Source organism: Phallusia mammillata, chromosome 5 (genome assembly GCF_965637545.1).
Source record: "Phallusia mammillata chromosome 5, kaPhaMamm4.hap1.1, whole genome shotgun sequence".
NCBI lineage: Eukaryota > Metazoa > Chordata > Ascidiacea > Phlebobranchia > Ascidiidae > Phallusia > Phallusia mammillata.
In genome coordinates this window covers 3,064,793-3,078,289 of record NC_137256.1, presented here as the reverse complement: position 1 = coordinate 3,078,289, position 13,497 = coordinate 3,064,793, and the positions used below count along the sequence as shown (strand labels likewise).

Below are 13,497 nucleotides of genomic sequence, written 5' to 3'. Positions count from 1 at the left end.
CCGGCACCGTTTCTTTTTTGCCAAATAGGAAGAATTTTATTTTACATTTCGCAAATCACCCGTTTAAAATGGCTGCAAAGTGTATAGTCGGTGGTTTTTGACTTTACGCGGAATTATGACTGCTCTTTGCCGTGAATCGCCGACTGAAAAACACCGATGTACGTAAACGACAAGGCTAGATCAGTGAGAAAATCATTTAAGTCTTCAGTTTCATCGACTCATCTTTAACTTTCCTTTGAGAAATCATCAAAAATCGACCGTCTACCAAAGGTAAATCGATCCATAAAAAATCTAATACATTGCTACATTTAATGGAAGTCAAATTAGTGTCAATGGCAAGGCTAAATACAACGGCACAGACTAGTAGCGGTCGAGCATGAAGCAATGTAAACATTTGAATTAAGCCACATGGCCTACATGGATTTTTATCCAGGCAGACATGTTTAAATAACATCTGAGAAAGTTTAGGAAAAAGTCGCAAGAGTCTGCTTCACTTACATATGGATTGATTTAGTTCATAACTACACCACAACTGCAATAATTGCTAAGGGTCAGAAGTTGTCCAACTCTTCACACAAACAATGAATTGTGTTGAGTTGGGTTCATTTCGCTCGGTGAAACAAATCACAGCAGCACGATTGCCCTGAAATATTTACCAAGCCGGAAATAGCTTTGGCGGTTGGAAAATCCAACAGCTTAGTTATTTGACTAACCTATGTAAAACCGTGATTCTGAACAACGGAATGTCATTACAAGTATAGCATCAAGTTGGTTTCCAAGTTGTCATGTTTTAACGTTAAAAATCTGCTTGCATTTTGGAAACTGCATATTGCCTTGTAAGCAAACTGAACAAAATGCTTTGTGAGCAAAAAAATGCAACTTGAGGGGTCTGAATTAAACACAAGGAAAGATTGTGGTGGACTTAGTGGCGTCAACGTGTCGCTTTACTGTGATTGGTGCACCCGGACACGTGAGCCAAGGGACACGAGCTAAATGCAACAGTTTTAAAGAGTTGTGTTCAGGGCCGTTCTGTTTCCACAAAGCCAATTTTTTATGCATATGGGCAGTTGATGCAAGCTTTAAGTTGACAATGAGGGTAGAAATAAGGTAATTAACAATTAACTAACAAACAATAACAATTGTTATTGCATATTAATATGCATATAAACCAAACTCGGTTTAGCATACAGTAAACAAATGCTTAACCCTATTGAAACAAAGAGACCTTAAACAGTGCTTCTTAAACGTTTGAAACAAAGCATTAACAAACTATTTTTGTTTTACGCAACAGGTTATGAAAAAAAAACGATTAAATAGGAAAGGCGTGATGAGCAGGAATGATTTTGTTGACAAATAACATCAAATTAAAGTTTCCACTTTCGAAACAGCCACATTTTAGTCTCTAAAACATAACATTTAAAAAAATACACTAGCATAACGTACAAGAACCATAGGCCCAGCATGAAGACCCGAGAAATTCATAGAACTTCTAAGCGTGACAAGCAAACTTTTAAGAATCGACTATTGCAGCAAAAACTTTGCAAATCAAGGGTTGAACTCGGTTTACACTTGAAACAGTCGGTTCCCTGTGTGTGTTGAAATTTCGTAACTTTAAACAAATTTGATTGTGGTAACGAATAACCGAGAAGACATGGTTACTCAGCATTTCCTTGTTGTAAACATATATAGCATAGATAATAACATGCTGACTCGGTACGTTGCCTTGTGAACGAAGAATTCTCAAGCGAGTTGGTGCAATTTAAAGATCCGGAAATTAGGTATAAATATTACCAAGTTTTCTTGGGAAAAGCATTTCAAGACGCAAACATCAACTTTCAGAAGAAAATTGTTTCATCGTGAAAGGTAAAATATTTTGTAATGTGTATATAGTGTATAAGTTATGCTAGAGTCGGTAGTATTTATTTATTTGTAAATATACTGGCGACTTAGTTGACGCTTAAAAGTGTAGAAATCTTTTTGTCGTAAATTTTAATTCTGAGTTTAAAAAACGTTTCATATTTATTTCAGATAGGATGAAGGTCTTTGTTTTGTTGTTGGCATTCGCAGGAATGGTCAGTGCGACCCACTATTATCCAAGTAAGATACCTATAGTGGATCTGACTAAAAAATTAAAGTGCCTCATGTTAAATGAAATCGCCAAAAAAGACAGAAGTATTTAGTAAAAATGGCAACAGTATTTTAACGAAACTGTCGAATCATTTTGAAACTGTCGATCTATTTGTCTTTTTAAGAGATTATATTTCCTGTCAAAAATTGGGTCGACGATTCATTTAAGTATGGAATTCGAAACCATGAACCCACGACAGCAACATACCGGGGGTGGCATTTACCATCCGGCCTGCGTAGAATTAGTGAGATGTATGCAGAAACTCACGCGTAGGCTGCAGGCGCCGTCCGCGCATGCTACGCAAGTCAACGCCTGGTTAGGGAATCACAAAATCGATCTTGTGGGTTTCTTGCTCGCATAGGGTATCGAATTTTTCGTAAATGTGTTGTGAAGTTATTAAAATCATAGATGCTGAAACCTACATAATAAACGTACCGTGTAGAACAGGGATTCCCAACCTTTTTACGATCTCGTACCACTTGGACGCTCTTTACTGCCACGCTTACCACTTTGTACAGAACAACTAATTTGATCGATATATATTTGTGAAGAATAATATATTGGCCTACTAAAATAACACTAAAGCACCACAACTAAATTTAACGAGATTTTGGTGTTGTCGAAAGTCATTTCCGGGCGCACCCAGCTTTGCTGAAAAAACGAAAGCTACTCGCGTACCACCTGAAATATCTTCGCGTACCACTAGTGGTACGCGTACCACGAATGGGAAGCCCTGGTGTAGAACCTACCACATACTCATTGTTACAATCAACAAACATTAGGGAACCTATTTCAGGGTAATAAATATTGACTAAAGTTGACAAGTCACATGTTTCTTGTGCAGTAACCTACAATAATCTGGGATGTTGGGGCGACACTAGCAACAGAGCAATTCCTACAAGAGAAAGCGACGAAGAGACTATTCTTGACGGTGCGAACTATGGAGCAAGAGTAAACGCGATTGCTAAATGCGCCAGAGTCGCTCACAATCACGGCGATGACATATTTGCTCTCCAGGTAACGTCGTATACCACTAAACATTAGAAAACAATGTACAAACTGAAATAACGTAATAATAGTATATATTTAAAGCATCTAGCCAATATTTGAAAAGCTGTAGGCAATGCACACTAAGTTTATTGATTTTAATAATTTAATGGTAATTAAAATGGCACACTACCAGATGCCCACATAAGGTTGAAGGTGACACCACTCGTTTTTAATTATAGGCAGGAGGTTGGTGCGCCAGCTCAGCCACTGCCCGTGAAACTTACGACACATATGGAGCAAGCACCGCGTGTGCAGCTGACGGTGAAGGCGGCGGCTGGGCCAACCAGGTTTACGAACTGAAATCTATTTCTGAAGGTAACAGTGACATGTTGCTTTTCCAAAGACATAATATTATTTAATTGTTCCATTTTGAACCACCGCTGATATATTTTGTACTTTAATGATTTCTTTACCACCGTCGAAGTTTGTTTTATTTTTAGTCTCCCTTATCGATCTCGGGTGCTGGACTGATACATCTGATCGTGCCATCACAAAGCTCGAGGGACTCGACCCAATATTCCTGGACGGAAGTTACGGCTCACGCCAGGAAGCGATCGCCAAATGTGTGCAAGCTGCGTATACGCGAGGCTATCACGTGATCGCGTTACAACACAGTGGTTGGTGCGCTGGAGCACGTGACGCCGCGCTTACTTACAAGGACCACGGTCCCAGCACCAACTGTGGCAGTGACGGCGAAGGAGGCGCATGGGCCAACCAAGTTTACCGCATTCAGGTCTTAAAAACCACGTGAGTAAAAATGTCGGCAAACCCAAGCATTGTGATTGTCTAGGCCAGGGGTGGGCAACCTTTGTTACTGTGGGGCCAAATACAATAGCCAATATTAGGTCGCGGGCCGCACCTGTGTATAACACACGGTGATTTTACTTCGATGCTTACCAAATATACTTAACTACAAGTAAAATTCGCATTTGATTCTAGCCACAAAACGCCTGGTCGCAGAAAAATAGCATCGGGCGCATTAATCTGCTTAAAAATATATAATATTTGGACTCGTTTGTCAGTACATTTTAAACCCAATCGTCTCTGCGGGCCGCACAACTATTACTCAAGGGACGCATGCGGCCCGTGGGCCGCAGGTTGCCCACCCCTGGTCTGGGCTTTCCAACCAAAGCTATATAAATTGATTTAAATATGAAACACCAAACTAAGTTAATGAACGACATAAATTTGAAGTCGTAGTGACAGAGGAAAGATGATCTCTTAACATCCGAATTTGAGCAAGTGTTCATGAATGATTTAGATTTGCAACAACTCAAAATATTTTAACTTTGCTTGTTTTACAGAACCTACTAACGTTGGAGGCATAAGAAGAACAAATAACATCTTCCTGTTCACATGGTTCCCTTTCTCTATAATTATTAATTGTTGTTCAATTCCCACTGTATCACAAATATGTAAACTTTGAACGAAAAATAAAATTCCTGCAAAATTTATTTATCATTTTGTGTTGGAAGTTTTTAAGGTTATTTGTCCACTAGGTGGACATACAGTGTTGAATCGTTAGGTTATGTCTAGCCTGAAACTCTCTGGGCACAAAAATTGAGCCAAACTTTTTAATGGTAATAGTCAGAAGAAACAGCACAAGACAGATTTCAATGACATTATTTGCCAACATTGACTGAATATTTCTTACCTTGATCATAATGTTTTCGTGAAAATTTTGTCAACAAATTTAGACTTTGTGCTGAAACAACAAACTCCATGCTTTCAATTCTCATTTTACAGTTTACATCAAATATTGTTTGCTAGTTGTTGCACTATACATTGGTGTATGTAGGAATTGTTCAAGAGCAACTGCCTGTAACATACACACATAAACATGTAGTTACCCTGTGTTACTCCGCAGTATTATTTTTATCATGACACTGTATCAAGTCATTGATCAGGCACCAAAATACCACACTGCCGAAAATTCTAAACAAAAGCTTATAAATATTGTTTTGCACATAAAAAAAATAAACCATTTCCTTGCTCAGGCTTAGGCAGCAATAGATAAAATGCTATCTAATTTATCATAATGCACAACAAGTTGATGTTCACTGAACAATCAAAGCCAAGTGTTGTTTACCCAAAATGATTTCATACAAAACGCACAGACCTGTTATGTTGACGAAGTACATATATACATGTTAAAACTAGTAGAAGAGGAAACACAACCTGTAGAAATTACAATCTACAATACAATTTTATTAACCTTGTGGTCTTTCATATGAACTCACACAAGCAATAAACTATTGTCAGTAATTTGCTAAAAATATGATTTCAAAGACTAAAATGAAAATTTCATTTTTTACATATCCATGCAATTACATACCATGCAGTTTAAAAGTTAGGTTCAAAGATGTGTCTTATACCAATCAATAGGTTCAGGTCATTGAATACTGGATCACATGTTTCAAAACTTCCCTTGCTTTGTGCAGGTTGCTGCACTGGTTACACTTGCATCAACAGTCGGTAATATACAATTCTTTATTGTACCAACCAGTTGCTTAATACTGTAATATAAATATATCATTTAATAACACACTACACCTTACTAGTGTACAAAAATAAAATGTTGAAAATGCTGAAGAGAACACCTGAATTGAAAAATGTGAATAGTATTTTGGCAAGGCCATACATTTGTTGTTGGTTTTTCTGCTATTGGCATTTTGGCTGTTCTATGGTATTCGTTGATCAAACCTGATAATTTTGGTTAAGTTTAGTTTATACGATATAACACATAACCAGAAACAAGGAAGCCAGTATATTAGTCTAAAACATAATGTCTCTAAAGCTTCTTTATTCATAAATAAATGAATGTTATCTATACATTTTTACTTTCGCGCTAGTTCTCACCTTTTGTACATGCCTTTACTGGTTTTTACTTGCTACTTGGATTTTACATTTATTCATTTGAGAACGACACAAGTAGCTGTCGAAATGTTATGTTTTTAAAAAAATTACTAGGTTTTTTAGAACTGTGAATTGTGTACCTAAGTTCATAAAACAGAGATCTGCAAAATACAAAAAAAAGTATTAAAAATAAAAAGCATACTGACTTATTTGCACTTGTTCATCTGTAGTTTTGTACATCACTTTTGCAGGATTACTGGATCAATAAGTAAAAAATAGTTGCAATTAATAACTGGATTCCCTCCAATGGCAGAGACACTGTAGTGTCATGGAACAAAGCTCACCTATTTGACATTATTACCACATCTTGTGAGTATTTTCTTCCAACTAACGTCAAAGCTTCAAGTTGAGTGAGAAGGTTGCTGAATGACTCCACACAGTTGCCAGAAATGTGTTAAAAATCTCTTAACATTTATACATTTTTACTCAAAGACTGGACATTTATTTTGTTCGGTCCCTTTCTGTTATCAAGTTTTATTTTATTTTTCATTACAAATTTATTCTTGACCACTTTGTGACACCAACAAATATTGCTTGATAGATTATAATGATTATTTCCTTTTGTTTCAAAAATTAACAAAAATCAAGTGTCAACCAAAAGTACTATAATACCTATTTGTTCTGACTTCTGAGTGACGATGCCTTTTTTATTCATGCAGAGTTGCTGTATCAATAACCTCCAAACCAGTTTTTCTGAGCAAAACCGGTAGAAACGATTGGAAATAACGAGATGCAAAATGACAATCAAAATTGACCTACGTCCCCAGGGCAAACCGCGGAAAAAAGGCTCCAGCAAACACACACAACATCGCATATCTTTAGTTCTAGTACAGGTAGAAAGGTGAAATTTCACACCTGTACTAAGTCGAACATGGAGAATTTAAAAATGCAAAAATTTTTGCCACAAAAATTTTGGGCCGAAATATCCCGATTTTGGTTACTTAAACTAAAACGGGAAAAATAAAATATTGCTCATTTTTTTGGAAAACCTTTACGTTCCTGAAAATCTAAGTGATATGCGCCAAATTTCGGGGCGGCTGGTTAAAAAAATGCAATTTAGTAGAAAAATTTTATGACGTAAAAAGGTGGCAGTTTAGGTTTGGCGCTCAAATTTTGGGGTCAAATCCCAACGGATTTGAATGAAACTTACGGGAAATGCAAATCAAATTGTAAATTTTCAAATGTTACAAGGTGCGTAAACGTAACTTGCAACGAGAGAAAAAAAAAGAGAAAAGTAATGTATCCAATTCATTGAGGTACAAAGGTATGAATCCAGGAAAGGAAATTGCATTACTGAGTTAGAAACACTTCGTATTTATACTTCGTAAATAAAAATATGTTTTTGTGACTTTAAAATTACTGATTCAAAGTGGACCTAAGTTAGCTGTTCGTCTACATCCAAACTTTTTGATGTTTGTGACTAAATAATTGCAATGCGTTAGTTATAATAGCAAAGAAACTTTTGTTAAGACCATATCTTAAAAACACGTAAACCTTCAGTTTCATATTCCGGTTTTGTGTCCTTTTAATGCAAGTAAGTATATTCTAAAGAGTTTGAGGGGACTTTAACACACAGTTCTGTTCAAATGCAATCGGTTATACGAAAATAGTAATTTGTCGTCGAGGAATCACTTAACACTAAATTGTCCATTTTACTGGTGATTATTGTAGCAACTTGATTCAACTGCATTTTCACGTTGCCAAATCATTAGGATGTTGACGTGACTTTGTGATTTGGTTGTATGTAGGGGTCGGTCGATATGACGTCGTACTTATTCGAGTTGTCCTCATATTTGAGTATCTTTTGCTGCGAATGTTTATGCTAGTCTAAGTCCTTGCCTATCTGAACTACTGCTTGCCCGAGCTTAGTCTGATAAAGAAGGCGGCGTTAAACCTTAAACTTTGTTTCTTGAGTAAGTGAGTTAAGAGAGATATTAAGAGTTAAGATAGAGTGAGAGTAACAACACATGTGAATATATATGGAAAAAAAGGTGACGATGATGTAACTGTACAGATGGTAAAAGTGTCCAATAGCGACAAATAGCAATTGAGGCCGAGTACTACAACTGCGACGATAACGAAACAAAACGATTATGCAATCGCGTGATAAAGTCACTTGTATGATATTTGCGCTTATTTGTGCTGCAATACACGATACTCCACATTTACATGTCTTGGCCGTATGTTTCGTTCTGTGCTGTGATGATGCTTGTGAAAGATTTAAGTGGGAGCACATGTATTCGGTTTGTGGTTTTATCGAGGGTGTATAGAAAAATCGCATTCGTTCAGTTTCTAGCTATTGTGGTTCTCCTATCCGTTCTAAACCGTATTTTCTGACTATTAATTAGCATGTTGCAATCTTTTGTCAAGCAGTAAGAAACAAACAAACCGAAGTGCTAGACATTTGTGTGGGGTTTCAGGACTCCGACAAGCTCAGGAGCTTGGGAGGTTGAGTACGGTGGTACCTGGTTAATTTGTAGTGACGCGATTACAACCTTGAGATTCATAAGCACATAACATAATTACCTAAACACACTGACCTTCTTCCCTTGGTTCAAGCAGATGATTGCGGTTTTCTACATTACAAACCACACAGTTCAAAAGTTTAGAGCAGTGATTCTCAAAATGTTTTCCACGGCACACTAGTGCACCATGATGAAAGATTTCCGAGTGTGTCGCGAAAGGCTCACGATTTAAGTGCAAAAAGTGTCTCGTGATTCATAATCACTAAACAGGGCGTGCATAACGACGATAAAAGATTATTTTTTGTTCAAAGTAGTCTGACTCACCACAACAAAGTTGCAAATTAATTTTCTTTTGACAATGTTTGTGTGGTCGGCCTTTAAAGTGTGCCGCGAAAAGATATTTTAGTTCGTTAGTGCGCCGTTTAAGATTTCAAAGAATCTTTTATTTTCTTTATTTTCTCGCTACCGCCCTTGGACATATAACTAAGATACCATGGTGTTGGGTAGGGTTTGTTTTTCGATAATCGTTGTTTACCTACCTCCAATATTCAACCGAATGGAATTCAGTAATGCACATGCAACATGTATCTCCAGTGTGCGTAGCTTGTCAGTTACTACATTCTATTTGTGACATCATATTTTTTATTATATTTGTGACATCATAAATGTTTTTCTTGACAATGGTTGGTAATGGTTTTTTTTCAGTAGAAAGTAAATATACAAGTTATTCAGGACAGTTTTCACTGAGTTGTTTGTCACAAACTAAATAGTAACAAATTTATTGTTTCCTTATACCCAACTACAGATTTAGTGTACGAAATGAGTAAATACAGTTTTCACTAGGGTGTTTTTTGAATAAACAGTGAAAGTGTTCGCTATTTCAAAAAAGGCTGAAAAGCACAGAACTGCACCTGAGCAGTGTAGAAATATATGACAATAAAATGGTTACTGATACCATCTGAAATGAAATATATGATACTTGGTGAGGCAAGATGAAATTATATGTTCTTTCTTCTGTTATTAGTATTTTGGTTGTTGAATGGTATTCAATGACTAAGTCTGAACTTGTTGGGTTATTTTTTTTGGCTAATTAACTTATTTCATAAAATAATGTAAAATGTATTACTTACTTATGTGCATTTGTTCATCTGCAGTTCTGTACATCGCTCTAGTAAGGAAAGTGAATCAACAAGTGACATTTGTTGCAATTAATAACTGGATTCCCTTCCTGGGCAGACAGGCTATGTTGTCATAATACAAAGTGCGCGATGCGTGACTTTTATCGTTCTCTGTACATGTGACCCAATCCCTCATCCTCCAACCCATGTTAAAGCTTCAAGTTGAAGGGAAAGCTTGCTAAAAGACTAGGGAAATACCGAAAATGTGTGATAAACTTCCCTAAAAATGACATTTTGACTCAAAAGCTGGATATTTTTTTATCATTAAAAATGTACGGCAAAAATCGCTTGATCGATTACATGTTTTTCACAAAAAAACTACGATCCTGATCCACCACCAAAGTAATTGGTAAAATATCTTTTGGTTTTGACTGACATAGCTTTGTTTAACTCATGCTAAATTGCTACTTTAATGACTCTGTTATTCTGAAAAATAGCGGTAGTAACGATTACCTGTCAATTGTTTAATGTTCTGCAAGTTGCGTAAACGAACTTGACACGAGAGAAAAAGAAAAAAAGTAATGTGTCCAATTCACCAAGGTACAAAATCGCAGATACGGAGTACAGACAAAAAACTGCATCACTGAGTTATAAATATTTTATGAAGGCATATTGAAGTAACGTAGAGAAAGGCGACGTGTTTTTTTCAAAAAAAAACAAAAAATTACCATGGTTGTAAATAAATCAAAAGCAGATTCTTCAGAATCAAAAGCAGGTGTTGTTGTTGTTGTATTTTTTCTTTTTTTTGCTGTTTTTTTTAATGCAAATTAAAAGTTTCTGCAAAACAAAGGAAAAAAATGTTTTTTAATGTAGTAAAGTTTTTGTAAGAAACAAATGGCCATTCTGATACTATTTGACTTCAAAATTACTTAGATAACCACGAAGATAAGACAAACGTTCCGTGTCTACAAACGCTCGTTATGGTTCGTGCGGTCGGTTGTATACCCAGAGAACTTACCCAGAACACAGAATTCAAGTATCATTCAAATAACAGGACACTTTACTTGATGACTGTAACGTTCCACACTCTTTCGTAGTTTAACAAATCGGATTACTTTTTACTTTGTTTTGTCTGTATGTTCTTATTCAAATAGATTCATTAGAACCGAAAATTATACAAATAAACACAGTAACAGTTTCACCACGAAAAACAGGCGACAACCAACCTGCGAAAATCTAGATTTCAAAAACTGAACACAGAAATCACAATCGTTACACACTGTCTGCAATTTGGTTTCAAGATTCCCTAGCAACAAAACTGGTACTGTGTGTTTTATAATATGGTATTTTGATTTAATATTCCATCTAACTGAAATCTACCTGATTGCAGGATAGCGTGTTGTATTTTAAACAACGTTTTGGCTGTCACTGGATACGTTTATCACTAGCTACGTTATCACTAGATATACGTTATCATTAGATTCGTTATCCAAAAAAATAAGATAAAACAAACTCATCTGAGGCAAAACGTGGTTTATTTGCGACACCTAATAAAATTACTTGACCAAACTTTTTGATTTTATGTAGGTAGCGATCTAAGAAAAACTCTATGGTCATAACTTGTTTTTACCAAATCTGAGAACAATATCACTTACGTCGTTACCAAGACGCGAATGCGGTAAACTTGATTTGCCCATGTGCCTCCTTTGCCGGAATTTCCACACTTGGTGCTAGATCCATATTTTTTGTAAGTCAGATCGGCGTCACGTGCTCCAGCGCACCAATCACCGTTTTGCAACGCAAACACGTCATATCCTCGAGCATGCGCAGCTTGCACACATTTGGCGATGGCTTCCTGGCGACTTCTGTAGTTCCCATCCAGGATTGGGTCAAGACCTTCAAGTGTCGGGAATGCGCGATCACGAGTGTCATTCCAGCAGCCAAGCTCGGTTAAAGTTACTGAAAGAAACAATACTGGTTAGACTGGGTTAGATTTAGGACTTTCAGAGCCCAAAAGCACGCACGACTTTTTTCCAACATAGAAAATTTACGTTCATGAAAGACGACGTATAGTCGAAAAATAAACAGGAAAATTCGGCCACAGCTAAATGCTGAGATACATTAACAAAATTTGGTTATAAAAAGCTTCTGTGGGGCATTTTGACCTTGTGGCAGTTCGTAGCTTTAACTTAATATAGTTTAGTAGTGACGTTTTTCGCACCAACATTTGCGTATCAATTAAAGCCCAACTTTTTGAATGGGGATTCTTTGTGCAATTTATAACTTCTATTCAAACACGTTTTTGCGAGTGGAGCGTAAACACGTCAGATGCCGGCATTTAAGACCGTTTCCCTTTTACCTTCAGAAATTGAGGCAATCTCATAGACCTGATTGGCCCAGGCACCACCGCGTCCGTTGGCAGGGCAACCACTGCTCGGCCCATAAGTTCTGTAGGTGTCTCTTGCTGTGGCTGAACTGGCGCACCAACCGTTATCCGGTAACAACATACATGTATGCTGCAGCAGCTGAATTTAACTTTTAGAAACTCTACTAGACAATGTAACATATAACGCCGCATAACAAGAATGAGGTTATTGCTTTATATTATTCCAAGCTTACAGTATCATCTACTACTGTAAAACATGGAAACATTATCAATGATTGTAAATGTAAATGAGCGCAAAAGTAAAAATTAAAAATATTTGTGAAGACAACTTAATTATGCTGAGTCAGCTTTTGACATTCATTTGACAATTTTCACAACGTTTCAACAAACATTTACAAATTCTATTACATAACGAGAATTGGCGATTTAGGAAAAACCCTACTTACATTAAATACCTTTTCCTTTATTTATACTTTATACAACGTATTGACCTACAACATAATAAAAACAATTCTGACGTCACCTGAACAGCAAATACGTCATCGCCGTAATTGTGAGAAACTCTGGCGCATTTTGCAATCGCGTTTGCTCTTTGTTTGTAGCCTCCATCATCAAGAATGGAATCTCCTTCTCTTGTTGGAATCGCTCTGTTCCCAGTGTCTCCCCCAACAACCAAGGTTGTTCAGGGTCACTAAGATAAAACCATTCCAAATTACAAATTTTGATTAAATTTTAATGACGTGTTCAATTCGGCAGCCAAACACTTATGGTTGTTGTTTAAATGCGCTTGTTAGGATCCAAACATAAATTTCCAGGAGTTTCTACATTATACGTAACAAGTTTAAGCTAAACTAGCGTTTTCTAACTCGTGGATCACACAGCAGTTTGCAAGTACTTTCGAATGTGACGTAATAATTTCCTTTAGTTATTAAACAATTATTTTGTTGTGATAGCCAGTGTTTCGGCGAAACATTGTATGTTTTAGAAAATAAATGTATTGATAGTTTGGGAGAATGTCAAATGTATTGTGTACATGAAACAAAACTGTATGGCCCTCGCTTGATGTCCGAAATTGGTGAAATGGCCCACAGACGAAAAAGGTTGCACACCCCTGGTTTAGAGAGTCCTCTATTTCTCTGTCTCCCGCCCGCTGTACCGTATATGCTTTCTATTTAATACCCACCAGCGGTGCTGCGGAGCAGTTTGTGTTCCCGTCCGCCCGCATTTGCTGCTGAGCATGTTACGTTTTTTTATTATTCACGAAGATTAGTTGACAGTCAAAAATCGTAATAAATCCAACATTTTCTCTCTGCGACGGAAAACGCTACAATTTTACTTTATAGAGCTATTCGAGGACATAAACAACAAAATAAACAAACGAAATGTGTATTACTGCTTGTTAATTGTATTGTGCCGGTGTTACCAGCTGAAATA

At 36.7% G+C, this 13,497-nt stretch overlaps 1 protein-coding gene and 1 long non-coding RNA gene across 3 annotated transcripts; both read right to left on the bottom strand.

Moving 5' to 3' along the window:
- Nucleotides 1–1,188: 1,188 nt before the first annotated feature.
- LOC145227711 (uncharacterized) lies at nucleotides 1,189–6,760 on the bottom strand. Of its 2 annotated transcripts, XR_013859953.1 has the most exons (4): nucleotides 6,379–6,760; nucleotides 6,241–6,290; nucleotides 5,514–5,694; nucleotides 1,189–4,997 (listed from the first exon to the last, which is right to left on the bottom strand). It is a non-coding gene; the product is annotated as an uncharacterized LOC145227711 (long non-coding RNA). The 2 variants fall into 2 exon arrangements; XR_013859954.1 differs by lacking the exons at nucleotides 6,241–6,290; nucleotides 6,379–6,760 and adding an exon at nucleotides 6,038–6,233.
- Nucleotides 6,761–10,164: 3,404 nt separating this feature from the next.
- On the bottom strand, nucleotides 10,165–12,745 carry LOC145228077 (uncharacterized; the record flags this gene model as incomplete). Its single annotated transcript, XM_080093056.1, has 4 exons — nucleotides 10,165–10,514; nucleotides 11,333–11,636; nucleotides 12,037–12,193; nucleotides 12,587–12,745. Coding segments are annotated over 4 exons (630 nt in total), but the record flags the coding sequence as incomplete, so codon positions are not given.
- Nucleotides 12,746–13,497: the final 752 nt, after the last annotated feature.